The sequence below is a fragment of the Mesocricetus auratus genome, unplaced genomic scaffold (genome assembly GCF_017639785.1).
Source record: "Mesocricetus auratus isolate SY011 unplaced genomic scaffold, BCM_Maur_2.0 Super-Scaffold_100007, whole genome shotgun sequence".
Classification (NCBI taxonomy): Eukaryota; Metazoa; Chordata; class Mammalia; order Rodentia; family Cricetidae; genus Mesocricetus; species Mesocricetus auratus.
This window is the reverse complement of record NW_024429191.1, coordinates 72,583,610-72,598,452: the sequence shown is the minus strand read 5'-3', so window position 1 is coordinate 72,598,452 and position 14,843 is coordinate 72,583,610. Positions and strand designations below refer to the sequence as shown.

The 14,843-nt window shown below is 46.5% G+C and overlaps 1 protein-coding gene across 4 annotated transcripts in view; it reads left to right on the top strand.

Annotated features, from left to right (window-relative positions):
• The first annotated feature begins 386 nt into the window (after window positions 1-386).
• Window positions 387-14,843, top strand: part of Acsf2 (acyl-CoA synthetase family member 2) — a 36,010-nt gene continuing 21,553 nt past the window's right edge. For 2 of the 4 annotated variants that reach the window (XM_040749532.1, XM_021230517.2), the window contains exon 1: window positions 389-632. In XM_040749532.1, the coding sequence (XP_040605466.1) occupies window positions 505-632 (128 nt within the window). In that variant the 5' untranslated portion in view covers window positions 389-504. Of the gene's footprint in view, window positions 633-14,843 lie in introns of all 4 variants that reach the window. The other 2 variants (XM_021230518.2, XM_040749533.1) reach the window with 2 other exon arrangements.

Below are 14,843 nucleotides of genomic sequence, written 5' to 3'. Positions count from 1 at the left end.
TTCCTTTGGTCTGTAGCTCACCACCGGGGAAGTTCTCACGTGACCCACGATCTACTCGGCACCGGGACCGACTTAGCCTTGAAGTTGTAAACTGGCCCATTATAGACTGGTGCTCGGTTTCCCGTTTATGAAACTCCTCGGCCTTCCAAATCTTAGCTGGGTGATGGCCCTGTATTGTGCTGCAGGGAGTCTTGGGATCCCCGAAAACAAAAACAAAGAAAAGCAGGGGTGATTCTTCGAAGGCTGGTTTGGAGGGCTGCAGTTCCCACGCTTGGAGGGTTGTAGTTCCCACGCGAAGGTGGGCCAGGACTCGGAGTCGCCACTTCCCGGCCTCTCCTCGCCCCGCCTCGCCCCGCCCCGTCCCGCTCCGCCCCGCGGGGACCCATTCCTCCTCACCCCATAGGCAGAGCGACCCTCCCGCCTCCCTGTCCGCTTCTTCTTTAGCCCCAGCCTTGTTCACTTTCAAAGTTTACTCCGGGCCGTGATCTGTGGCGGAAACGAGCCATGGCTGTCTACCTCGGGATGCTGCGCCTTGGGAGGCTGTGTATCGCGAGCCTGGGGGCACAGGGGCCCCGGACGCTGCTCTCTCGGCCTTGGCAGAGCTCGAAGTTGCACTGTGCCCGCGCTCTCAGGTACCCCGAGCAGCTCCCCCGAAAAGAGAGGGGGCTGGGCAGTCCCGAGGAGGAGGGAACTCGGGAGTTCTGCAGAGCTCGGCGGGGACTGACCCCACTCTGGGTGGCCCTCACTCACACTCCATACCACCTAGGCAAAGGGAATAGCGGGCTTGGCTGGGGTTTGCGGCTGCTGCTGGTAGCTGCAGTAGTCCTAGATTGAGTTCAAATTGTAGATCAGGATTCTGTATGTGTCCCGTGTGGCACACAGAGACAGGAAGATAGGCTTTTAACAGTACACCCGAGGAACAGGGCTGAGTTCTGCTGGGACACTCTCTCAGCTGGGGCCACTTCGATGAAAAACTTGGGACCATTTAGGGGTCCTCAGAGCACTGAGTATAACAGTCCCTTCCTCGTTCTGCCTTTCTTTCCCTTCCTACCTTCTTTCTTTCTTTCTTTCCTTCTTTCTTTCCGTCTCAAGACGGTTTCTCTGTGTAGCCCCGGCTGTCCTGGAACTCATTCTTGTAGACCAGACTGGCCTCGAACTCACAGAGATCCGAATTCACAGAGACCCGCCTGCCTCTGCCTCCCAAATGCTGGGAATAAAGCCGTGCACCATCACCAACTCCTGGCTTCTTCCCTATGCTTTTTAATCGTTGCCACTTACTTCTAGGCCGGTTTTCATCAGTCCTCGGTGGGAAGGGGGTTTGGCAGGAGAGGATTGGTTGAATAAAGCTAATGTGGCCAAGTACTGAAGGGACTTCAGGAGACTGCCGTGGGAAAAGCCAAGGTTGGTAGAGCTGCCCGTGCAACAAGGTTGAGTGGTGGTGTCTTCAGCATCCGGTAGGGGGAAGGCCTGCACACAGCTGAATATGCTCTGCCACACAGTCTGCCGAGCTACTACTAAGCCTTGTTTGTACTACTCCGGCTGTGGGCTTGGACAGGAGAAGTGGAGACACAGCCCAAAGAGGGCTATATCTCTGCAAACTAGGTGGCTTGTGTCTACAAGGCAAAGGCAGGCGAATCTCTGAGTTCTATGCAAGCCTGGTCTACAGAGAGAGTTCCAGGACAGCCAGGGCTACACAAAGAAACCTTGACTCAACTTCCTGAGAAGTTAGACAGATAAGTTGGAAGATGTCTTTTTGGCCAGAACTCTCAGACTCTCAGATTACGGCCTTCTGAAAACTAGGAAGCAAGCAGTGTGTGTGTGTGTGTGTGTGTGTGTGTGTGTGTGTGTGTGTGTGGTGTATGCTGAATAGGCACTCTGCCACTGAGCTACATGCTCAGACCTTATGAAGCACTTTAACACTCCTCTGACTCATTTCCTGAGGGGACCTAGGGGACCATGGCTGGGTAGTGAAATGTGGCCCACTGTGGGGATGGGGGCACTTTTTAAGGGAGGCTTTCACACCTCTCTCTCCTCCCATGGTCTCCCTAGGCTAACTTGACCCTCCCCCATCCCTAGTTGGCCTGTCTCACCTTTGAATTCCTGAGTATCCCTGCAAGCTGTGAGGACTCTGAAGAGAAAAGTTACTCCCCAAAGCACATACAGTTTTTGATACTAAATCAGATCCAGTGTTACACAACAGAGCTTTGATTTGTGTGTGTGGTTCATGTGGATGTATGTATGCATACATATATGTATACATATATATGATGCACATGTGGCAGTGTGTGTGTGTGTGTGTGCACGCGCACGCGCTCATATCCCTGCACCTGTGTTTTAAGTGCAGGTGAAGGCAGTTACTCAATGTTGAGTGTTCTCCTTGATCTATCTCTACCTTATTGTTTTGAGCTAGGGTCTTTGAGCCTGGAGCTCACTGATTTGGCTAGGCTGGCTAGCCAATGACTTTCAGGGCTCTTTCCATCTCTGTCCCCCTCTCCCTGGCTGTCCCTGGCACTGAGAGGTTACAGATGTCTGAGTCACTGTGCACAGCTTTTGTATGAGTGCTGGGGATTGGAACTCAGTTCAGTATGCCTGCACAGCAGTCACTTTACTGACCAGACCATCTCTCTAGCCCCAACATTCCTGATCTTTGACATTTTCTTGTGTAAACAAAGCAGGTCACTTACTTGCCTCAGGCCTATGACCTCTGAGGGTTTCAGTGTCAGGCCTCAGAGAAACTGTCCAGAAGAAACCTACTTATCCAGAGGAAAAAAAAGATTCCCTGGTCATCTGGCTCAACTCCTTTCCCTTTCCCTTTCCCTTTCCCTCGTGTTTGCATCCTTCCTTGCTGTCCGGGGGCACTTTTGTCTGGTTTGTCCCTGCTCTCCTCTACAGAAGCTCCCCTCAGGCATCTCAAATATACAGCACGCATCTCTGAGGGCTTGCTCTCACTGTGCCTAGCCCCTAGGCCATGGAACTCAGACCCCAACTTGATGAGGATGAAAGGTATCAGGGAAGCAATAGCTTGATGGTGTTCCGGGCATGATGGTGTGGGAAACTGTTGTCCTCTGCTCCCTCTGCAGAGGTTAAAGGCAGGCTTTGCTGCTACCCAGCACACTAGGTCAGTCACTCAAGGTCCATGTTTGTGTTTTGGAGGCAGGGTCTTGGTGTGTAACCCAGGCTGACCTGCAACTTGAAGCCATCAATCTTCCTGTCTCAGCCTCGGCAGCTGTGAAATTACAGGCATGTATCATCATGCCCAGCTCGGGTTTCTGGTTTTGCTGAACGGGGGAAAAAACAAGAATTTGAGGCAAGCTTGTCTTGAGATACAAACCTGGCCCCTCTACATAAAGCTGATGACCCAGGAACGTGTTTCCTAATTTCTGAGCGTGGTTAGTTTGTTGCTTATGAATTCTTACCTGCTGGCTGGCTGTGGGCAGAGAGGCAGAAGCTTGCCATTGCTTTCAGCCTTTCCTTCCAGCTGGGGCTGACCCTGGATACCTAGGATTTAGACTTGCTATAGACCTTTGCAATTCCATCGAAGGGCAAGAGTATTGAACCAGCCCGCATCCCTGACTCAATAGCTGGGCCTCTGCACAGTGGCCTCAAGGGGGAAGCCTGCATCGTGGGTAACTGAACCTGAAGTCTATCGGGCTTTAGAAATGTCTCCCATCATTTTTTTCTTCCTTCTTTTTTTTTTTCTTTGACAGTGCCAGGAATCAAACCCAGAATCTGGTATGAGTTATGCAAAGGACATCCTCTGCTCACTTGTTTTGTAGGGAGAGATTGTCATACTCAAATAACAATTGCCCGTGTATTTTCTGTTTGTACCCATGATGCACATCTACCAGCCGTTCCATTGGGGTTGCTGAAAGTGAGTGTTCCACCAATCGAGTACTGTGTTCAAAATCTTTATTGCGGTTCTTACTCCTAAAGAGTTCTTTGTAGTCTGCTTCCTTCATAGGCTGTGGGTTCCTTCAGGGAAGTTATATTGAGTGATCATAGGACTTTATGGTATAATTACATATGGTAAATTGCATAGATCTTAAACATATTGCTCGGTGAATTTTAATGGTTTGTTTTCTATTGCTATAACTGAACGTCAGAGAACAGAGCAATTTGTAAGCCTCCCTTCAGAGGTTCATTTAGCTCAGAGTTCTGAAGGATGATGGGAGTCCAAGAGCACAGTGCCAGCATCTACTTGGCACTGGAGAGCCATCCTGCTGGGTCATGACATGGCCCAGGGTGTCACGTGGTGAGACCGAGAAAACATGCCAGGGAGAGTTCTTTCAAAGAAAAGCTACTCTATCTATAACCTATTAACCCACACAAGCCTGGACGGGTTGCTCCGTTCCTAAGTGCAGAGGCCTTATGATCCAAAGGTTACATCCTCTCTCTCTCCCACTTTTTTTTCAAGACAGGCTTTCTCTGTGTAACAGCCTTGGCTGTCCTGGAACTCGCTTTGTAGACCAGCCTGGCCTCAAACTCAGAGACCCACCTCCCTCTGCCTCCAGAGTACTGGGATTAAAGACAAGCACCACCATGCATGGTCAAAGATTCATTACTATATGAATTTGGAGATCATTCAAACCATAGCATGTTTAAGCTCATTAAAAGTCATTACTTGGCTTCCCAAGGTACAGAAGTCTTTTACTCCCTCCCTCCTTTTCTTCTTTTCCTTCTTTCCTTTCTTGTTTTATTTATCTTATTTAATAAATTTTATTTTTTGATTTTTTTTGAGACAAGGCTATCCTGGAACTTGCTTTGTAGATTAGGCTGGCCTCAAACTCACTGAGATCTGCCTGTCTCTGCCTCCTGAGTGCTGGGATCAAAGGCGTGCACCACCACTGCCCAGCTTATTTAATATTTTTTAAAAATGTACTTTTATGCACATGGATGTCTTGCCTGTATGTATGTCTGTGCACTACATGCCTGGTGTCTTCAGAGGCCAGAAGAGAGTATCAGGTCCCTTGGAACTGGAATCCAAGATAGTTATGGCCCACTGTGTAGAAGTTGAGAAATGAACCCAAGTCCTCTGGAAAAGCAGCTAGTGCTTTTAATTGTTGAGAGGTCTCTTTAGCTCCTTGGGTTTTTGTTTGTTTGTTTTGAGACGGGCTCTCATGATGTAGTCCGGAGAGGTATCAGACTCACGGCAATTCCCTGGTCTCAACCTCCTAATGCTGGAATTACAGCCTTCAGCTACCCACCACACCCAGCTCTGCTTTTTATTTCTTCCTTCTCATTTATATGGGCTCCTTTTCTTTACTTAAATACTTGATGAGAACAATTTAAGGAGGACTTATGTTGGCTCATGCTTTGAGGGTAAAGTTCATCATGGCAAGGAAGGCACGGTGGCATGAGCTCTGGTGGTATGAGCTCTGGTGGCAGGAGTCTGAAGCAACTGGTCATATTGTGTCCACAGCCAGGAAATGAAGAGAAATGGATGCTGGCACTCAGCCTTCTTTCTCCTTTCTGTACAGACTGGGATCCTAGCTTGTGGGATGGTGCCACTCACATCCGGGTTAGCTCCTCCTCCCTCAGTTAAGCCTCTTTGGGGACATCCTTAAAGACACACTCCAGTTTCTGTGACTCCACATCCAGTTGATTGTACCACAACTAACCAGAGTTTGGGAGTGTAAGTGAGTGTATGCATGAGCTGTGGGTTTCAGACCTAGGGCCTTGCACATACATACGTGCTCAGCCACTGAGTTGGTTTCAGGTCTAAGATTTTTTTCTTTTGATTTAATTTACATATGATGTTCAACTTGGTCAAAGTTAATTTGTAACCCCTCTGAGGACCTTTAAACAGCTTCAGAAGTACTTATTTATTTATTTATTTATGTGTGTGGTGTGTCCCTGCTTGATAATCTCCTTACACCTCATGGGTCCTGAGGATTGAACTCAGGTGTTCTTCGGCTTGACCAAAATAACAAAAAAGCCACCCGTGGTGGTATACACCTGCAATTTCAGCACTTGGGATGTTGAGGGAAGATTATCTAGTGCCAATCTCAACTACATAGTTGGTTTGAGACTAGCCTGAGCTACATAACATAGGACACTCTATCTAATATACATAAATTAGGGAAATTGCTCAATGGCAGAAAAAACTTTGACACCAAGTCTGATGACCTTAGTTTAATCCCCAGGACCTATATGGTAGGAGAGAACAAACTTCAAACAGTTGTCCTTTGACCTTCACATATATGCCATGGCATGTTCTTGCACTTTCTCTGTCTCTGTCTCTCTTTCTGTCTAAGCAAATAAATGTAAAATTTTTAATTATCAGAAAAAACTGAAACAAAATTTCAAATGAGAAATATGCAAAATATAACATAATACATGATAGAATAACAAACACCCGTGTCCTTGTCACTCAGAAATAAAACTTAGCCATCCTTAATTTCAGAAAGGTTATCAATGGAAGAAATAAACTATTACAGGTAAAACTGAAGTCCCCTCCCCATTTTAAATTTTTATTTTACGAGTTTGGGTGTTTTGCCTGCATGTATGTCTGTACAACATGTGCATGCAGTGCCCATGGCGGTCAAAAGAGGGCGTCGGACCCCCTGGAACTGGAGTTGCAGAGCATTTGAGCCAAGGATTGTGAGCTGCCACGTACGTGCTGGGAATCCAACCCTGGTCCTCTGGAAAAGCAACCAGGGCTCTGGATTGCTGAGCCATACCTTCAGCCCTGATGTCTCTTTTATATCTTCCCTGTTGCAGATCTAATTATGTTGTATCAGAGCATGTCCTATACTTTGTTTCTTTATACTGGAGTTGAATGCAGAGCCTTGTGCCTCCTAAGCCTCTGACACTGAGCTGCACCATAACCTGTTTTATACTTTTGACATAATCCTGAGCTGACAGGTGATATATTGTATCATTTGGTGTATACGGCTTCCATTTGTTAGACCTGTAAAGCACTTGTGGCCATTTCATGTGAACACTTTTGTCTTTGTTTTTGTATTCATACAGGCTATATACTATACTGCTGTGAACAAAACTAGCACTTTAGTTCTCTGAACAACAGGCGTCTATTCATGGAGATGATTCTTGACTTTTGCTGTTACACAGCAGTCCATGGCATGACTGTCATATGCAAACAGTAGGGTTGCTGAGCGGGGGAAGTGACACTGCAGCTTTTTTGGGTACTGCCCTGGAAGATCTGTGTTGTTGTGACTCCTAGCAGCATCCAAAGCTTGCCGTTTTCCTATATTGCTGCCAATACATAGACTGGTCAGACTTTGAAGCACATCCGGGGCTACTCTGCTGTGGTTTTAAATTTACATGCCCATGGCTATCAGTGTATTTGTTTGTCTTTCGAAATACTTGCTGTCCACGGCTCCTGTGACTCTTCCATTCATATCATTTGCTTATTTATTGTGGTAGATTATTTGTCCTTGTTAATTTGTGAGGAATGGTGAAAGCAGGCTAGGGATTGAAGAGACGGCTCAGTGGTTAAGAGTCCATATTGCTCTTGTAGTTTGGTTTCCAACACTCACTTCAGGTGGTTTAAGATTGCCTGTAATGAGCTGGGCGTTGGTGGCGCACGCCTTTAATCCCAGCACTTGGGAGGCAGAGGCAGGAGGATCTCTGTGAGTATGAGGTCAGCCTGGTCTACAAGCGCTAGTTCCAGGACAGCCTCCAAAACAATACAGAGAAACCTGCCTCGAAAAAAGATTGCCTGTAATGGCAACTTCGGAGGGATCTGATGCCTTTGGTCTCTGATGACACATGCACTCATTACAGATGGTTGTGAGACACTATGTGGTTGCTGGGATTTGAACTTGGGACCTTTGGGAGGGGAGGCAGTGCTCTTAACTGCTGAGCCATCTCTCTAGTCCTGACACCTGCACTCATGTGCACATACCAGCATGCAGACACACACACATAATTAAAATAAATATGATTTTTAAAAAAGTAGGCCGGGGATGGGCAGGGGTGGCTCACACCTTTAATCTCAGCACTCGAGAGGCAGAGGCAGGCAGATCTCTGTGAGTTAGAGGCCAGCCTGATCGACGACAAAGGGAGTTCCAGGATAGCCAGGGCTGTTACACAGAGAAACCCTGTCTCAAAAAGCCAAAAGCCAAAAGCCAAAAAAAAAAAAAAAAAAAAAAAAAAAAAGGCAGGTTGAGGTCCAAAGAGATGCTCAGTGGTTAAAAGCACTTGCGGTTTTTATAGCACTCACATGGCAGCCTGCAACCATATGTAACTCTAGTCAATGTCTTCTTTTAGCTCCCATGGGCACCAGGCGCTCACACAGTACACATACATATATTCAGGCAAAACACTCATGGGCATAATAAAATAATAATCATTCAATCTTTTAGAAACCAGTCTTTTGTCTCTTCCGTATTAAATAAAATTCATCAACCCAGGAGGTGTTTGTCGTTTATTGCTAGAGCCTTGAGCCTTGAGTGTGCTAGGAAAGTGCTCTGCTGTTGAGCCTCATCCCCGGCTATGCTTGTTCATGTATTTATTTAGCTTTGCCTCTTCTTTTGTTTTCTCCTGTAATATTTTTTATTATGTTAAAATGTAGAACATCAAATGGTCTTTTTCTGAGCATATATTAATTATACATAATAATGGGTTTCTTTGTGATGTTTTCATATATATGCATAATGTATTGAAATCATATACATCCTGGGACTGGGGGGATGGCTCAGTGGTTAAGAGCACTGGTTGCTCTTCCAGAGGACCCAGGTTCAATTCCTAGCACCCACATGACAGTTCACAACTGTCTGTAACTCCAGTTACAGAGGATCTGACACCTTTACACCAATTCACATAAAATAAAGTTAGATAAATTATTTTTAAAAAGGAATCATATATGTGCCATGCTTTCTCTTAACCTCTTCCTGTTCCCACTAAGTCCCCTTTGTGGTTTCAGTGTGTGTGTGTGTCTGTTTCTGTGTGTCTGTGTGTGTGTGTGTGTGTGTTACATTAGACTTGTTTGTGTGACTTTTACAGAACCATGGGCACCTTAACAGTGGCTACACCACTGAAGATAATGTCCCCTCCCTGCATCGATCGACTGTTATTTTTGTGTACATCTCCTGGGGTGTAGTGCTCATGAGCCCCTTCTCCTGTTTGACAGGATGCTGACAAACCTAATCACGCCTAAACTGTGTGCTGGTAATCACAGTGTCTGTGAGCTCCGGAACTCAGCATTTGGTACATCTCCTCTACCTTCCCTCAGCTATTAAGTCTTTATGCATCTTCATCTGAGATGCTCCCTGTACCTTGAAATGGATGGTATAGATGTTCATAGATGTCCCACTTACTGACAGGCAGTCAGCAGTCACTTATTCTGTGTACTATGACCAGCTATGAATCTCTGCACTCACTATTGACCAGAGTTGTGACCTAAGCTGTGACACACCTAAGCACTAGTCTGTGGTTACCGAGAAACCGATTTATGGGCATATAATGTCCTGGGTTTTGTTTCATTAGGATGGACTCTCATGTAGCTCAGGCCAACCTCAAATTCACTACGTAGTCAAGGATGACCTTGAACTCCAGATCCTCCTGCCTTCACTTCCCAAGTGCTGAGTTTCCAGGCATGACCTGCCCACTTGCTTGCCTTAATCTTACTGATCATTTACATTTTCTTTTAATTATGCATAAGGGGAAGGTCTCGGCATGTGAATGCAGGTTCCCTTTGCAGCCTCAAGAGGATGCTGGATTCACTGGAGCTGGGAGTTCAGGCAGTTGTGAGCTGCCTGATGTAAGTGCTGGGAACCAAATCCTGTTATAGCAACACTTGCTCTCAACCAGTGAGCCATATCCCCAAACCTATGTTTTTCTTATTAGAAAAAAATCAATCTCAGCACTTGAGAGGCAGAGGCAGGTGGATCTCTGAGTATGAGGCTCTCTAAGTTCAAGGCCAGCCTGGTCTACAGAGCTAGCTCCAGGACAGCCAGGGCTAGACAACAAAACCTTGACTTGAATAACAAACAAACAAATAACTAAAAATAAATAAATTACATCTATGGTGTATGTGCCATGTCATGAACGTGGAGGTCAGAGGACAACTTGTGGGATTTGGTTTTATCTGTGTTCAAGGATCCACCTCAAATCTGGCAGCCAGTACCCCTGCTTGCTGAGCTAGCTGGTTCATGGCCTTGCATCTGATACCAGTGAAGGAAAGGGACAAAGGTCAGTGGTAGTTCACAACTTGGGTCTAATTGGCAATTGCTTTCAATTCCATTTCAAAAGCTTTGCTGGTGGCTAGCAGGATACTTTCATTAACTGACCCTAGCTTGGGAGATGCTTCCACGGCTCTGGGCACCTGGCATCTGCTCTGTCCATCTTTCTTGTCTAGTGGTGTCTGAAAATGATCAGAAGGCCTTGTCCAGGCCTTATGGCATTTCAAGCTTCCAGCAGGGTGTATCTATCTGCTGACCTCTGGTTCAACTTCCAAGAACCATAGCAAATAGGTATGGTTTCAGGAGGCAAAACAGTCTCTCTTCATGGGCCTGTTCACTCAGGCATTATCAGTGTCCCTGCCTCGGTGGTTCCTTGGAGCCCAGCTCTGCTGTGGCTGTGCCTGACCCAGACAAAATAGAGTAATCCTTTGCGTTGGTGGGTGATGATTGCTAACCCTGCCGTTAGCTGCCACAGACTCCTCCTGAGGTTCCTGGAGATAGCTTCCTGGGTTTTCTATCCAGGTTTTGTGAGGCTGGGCCAGGCAGGGAGAATGAGACCTTCTGGGTTTGCCTTACCTGGGAGCTATGGTGACGGATTCCAAAAGTACTACGTTTGGTGCTGGGAGGAGAAAAGTGAGCTGGAGTCCTGAGGACTGGAGCGTAATAAGTCAAGTGCTACAAATAAATTATAGGAAGAGCCGTGTGTTTGTACCTGTAGGGGGAGTGTTATGGGGAAACCCCTGCTGAAAACGCTTCTGAGAGAGGTTGCCATAGACCTACCCCTTCAGTGGAGTCTATAGCAAGTCTGCTAGGGGGCACTGTGAATGAGCTGCCGCAGAAGGCCATGTATTCAGAAAGGACCTAATCTAGGTTTGTTGCCTGCCAGTGCAAACCTCTTGCTATGTTTTTGTTTGTTTGCTTGTTTTTGTTTTAATAGAGAGAGAGTTAGAGTTCCATTAAAGACGCTTTTAGTATTATCTTGTTATTACATTTATTCATCTACAAATTCACACATGGATTCCACAGCACCTGTACAAAGGTCAGGGGACACTTTGTGAAATCACTGCTCTCCTTCCGCCATGTGGGTCCTGGGGATCAAACTCAGGTCATCAGGCTTAGCACCAGGCACCTGCTGAGCCATCTCACTGCCCCCATAAATATATGTAATGATATTATATATCATATACTTAGAGAGAATATCAGGTCTCCGCGGACTGGAGAATTATGGTTGTGAGCCACCATGTCGGTCATCTGGAAGAGCAGCCAGTGCTCTTCGTGGCAGAACCAGCTCTCCAGAGCCCAAGATATTTTAATACCAACTTAAGCACAAGAGTTAAGAGGAGCAGAGGAGCTCAGAAGGACAGCAAGACACCCCAGAGTCCTAGGGTGGGCTTCTCAAAGAAGAGTTACTTTGTTGTGGTTTGAGACAGCGTCTTAGATAGCACAGGGTGACCTCAGACTCTGTGTAGTTGAGGATAGTTTTGAACTCCTAATCTTAGTGTCTCCACTTATTTTATTCCCAAACAATGTTTCTTTATGTAGCCCAGGCATGGCCTCAGACTCCCTCACCCTCTTGCCTCTGCCTTCTGGTTGCTAGAATTACTGGACTGCCTGCCCACGTGCAGCTCAGTGATTTTTTTTCTCTTCTCTCTCACTCTCTTTTTTTTTTTCTCGAGACAGGGTCTCTCTGTGTAGCTTTGGAGGCTGTGCTGGAACTCGCTCTGTAGACCAGGCTGGCCTCGAACTCACAGAGATCCGCCTGCCTCTGCCTCCTGAGTGCTGGGACTAAAGGCGTGCACCACCACCGCCGGGCTCAGCTCAGTGCTTCTTGATCCACAGCAAACCCCCTTTCCCAGAACTCTCAGCTCTAGGGCCAAGGACAGCGCCTTGGTGAGGGATGCCAAAGAGCATGTCACAGCCATCGAAGCTTGGTGAGGGATGCCAAAGAGCATGTCACAGCCGTCGAAGCTCCTGCACTCATTGCCAGTGTTCTGCACTGTTAACCATTCTTGTATTAATCTTCTAGTGGGGGAACTTTGTTTAGGCTTTTTTTTTTTCCTTTTGGCTTTCCAGGCTGGTCTCGAACTCACAGAGATCTGCCCATCTCTGCTTTCAGAGTGCTGGGATTAAAGATGTGTGCCACCACCACCAAGCTGGATTTGAGCAATAGGTATTCAAGGATGACCTTGAACTTCTGATCTTCCTGCCTCTGCCTTCCAAGTACTGAGATTAGAGATGTGCACCACCACAGGCTGTTTATGCAGCACTAGGAAATCAAACCCATGGTTTCATGAATGCTGGGCAAGCACGACAGCAGCCAAGCTCTATCCCCAGCCTCTCCAAGGCAATATTCAATTCTGCCCTGCAGTCCCATCTGTGGGCTTTTTTGGTATGAGCCCTCATACTGATCACACTCAGTCAGCAAGAACACTGACTTAGGGTTCAGGATGAGCTGTTGCCGGCACCTCAGCAGTGCTTTTATATAAATATTTTGCTGCATCTTATTTTTGATTAATGTGTATGTGTGTGAGTACATGCTTGTGTATGATTGCCTGCAGAGGCCAGAAGAGGGGTCAGATCCCCTGGGGCTGAGTCATGAGCTGCCTGATGGGGATGCTGGGAGCCAAACTCCCATCATTTGCAAGAGCAGCAAGCACTCTACCAGCAGACACACCCCCAGCCTCCTGTTTACCATTTTTCATAAAGCAGAATCATTAATTTCTTGAGTTGCCATCAAACTCTATTGGCTTTCTTAGAAATTGCATTGTGAAGCTGGTCATCTGGGTGGATTATTCTTTCTCTCTGGAGCGTGTTCCAGTCTTACCTTCTGGACCAAGGCTTGTTACCCAGGAAAACTTATCCTATTGATAAGCACAGTGTGATAAGCTGTCAGCTGTGTTCCTGCAGAATGCATATCCATGCCTGAGTCAGGTTGCAGTGAACTCTGCAGAGAGCACATAAACTTCCATCTTGCTTATTGGAATCCCCAGAAGCAAAAGTCTAATATGTTTAGAAAAGGACTTCTCCAGAGGAATTTCTAAGATAGAAACCACCAACAGATGCGTTTTCTTGGCTCGCCTGGCATTATTTACTGATGTGTGTACATATTTTGCACAGAAGTTAATTTGTGTTGTTTTTAAAAAAAGGAATGGCAAGCAGATCCAGCAATCTGCTGTTTAATTTATTGGCTATGGCCAGATCAATGGTAGCTCAATTCCTACAAGGTTTTTGTTTTTTAAACTTTGTATTGAAGTATACTAAAGACCCAGAAAAGTATGCGTTTACATTCTATTTACTTATTATCCTTACTGTATGGAGGAGGGGTCACTTGAGTGTCAGGTCACTTGTGTGGCAGTCAGAGGACAACTTTGTGGAACTGGTTCTCTTCTACTTTTAAGTAGTTGCTGGGAATTGAACTCAGGAAATCTGGAAGAGCAGCCAGTGCTCCTAACCACTGAGCTATCTCTGAGCTTGTTCCTACAAGATAATCAGCTAAGATGGCTCACAAAAAGAACTGAACAGACTGCATTCCTTGCATTAAGACAAGATGGAAAGACAAGGGCCAACATCCAAAGGTTGTCCTCTGATTTCCACAGGTCACATGTGCACCATGGCACAACCATCCACACAGACATTTGAAAACACACACACACACACACACACACACACACACACACACACACACACGCGCGCGCGCGCGCGCACGCACGCACACAGTGCTCCTTTCTCACCTTTGTGCCTTGGAAACTGTGTCTTGTCCATCATTTTTCCTGCTCCAGTCCATGTTACTTTGGATTTCTAGGTGACTGAAAATTTAGAAGGATAAGTACCTTTGTGCCTTCAACCTTAAAAGGGCATAAGATAGTTATCACTGCTGTCTAGGTAGATAACTTCTGTAGTGCATAGTGAGCGGGTGCTTCAAAGTAAAGGGGACCGGTGTAAAATGGAGGCAGAGGTGCCAGGCTTTCCTGTGGCCTGGAGTCAATGGTCTTTAGCAAAGGCAACTTCTAATACCTTACAAGATTATAGGTGTGTGCCACCACTTCCTGCACTCTGCTGGCTCCTGACTCCTCCCCCCCTCCCTCCTGCCCCTCCCTTCCCTTTCAGGGAAATCAAACCCCATACTCTATTTGAGAACATTAAACACTCTTAACCCCTGAGACATCTCTCCAGCGCCCTTTTTATTTTATCTTCATTTGCCTTTATTGAGATGGGGATCTTGCTGTGTAGTTCAGGGTGGTCTCTAACTCTTAATCCTGCCTCAGCCTTCCAGCACTGGAATTACAACTTGACTGAGCCTGGATGAACATTTATTAGTTTATTTGTTTGTTCATTTTTGTGGCCCTGGGGATGAACCTAGGACTCTGTACACATACTAGGCCAGTGCTTTACCACAGAGTTAAACCTCCAGCCCTTTTTGTTTGTTTGTTCCTTGAGTCCAGGTTGGATTAGACTGTGTACCCCAGGCTGTCCCTGAACTCTCTTTGTAACCCAGACTGGCCTCGACTCTATCTCGGCAGTGAGTAGTGTTTATTAAAGAGTTTTGGTGTTGGAGTCTCTTGTAGCCCAGGCTGGCCTCAGATTTGCTATGTGGCTGGGTTGAACTTGACTTCCTGGCTTCCACTTCCTTAGTGCAGGGGTGCAGGCAGGCACCACCACGCCCAGTTAGATTTTGGTGACTTCTGAATTCAAGGGTTT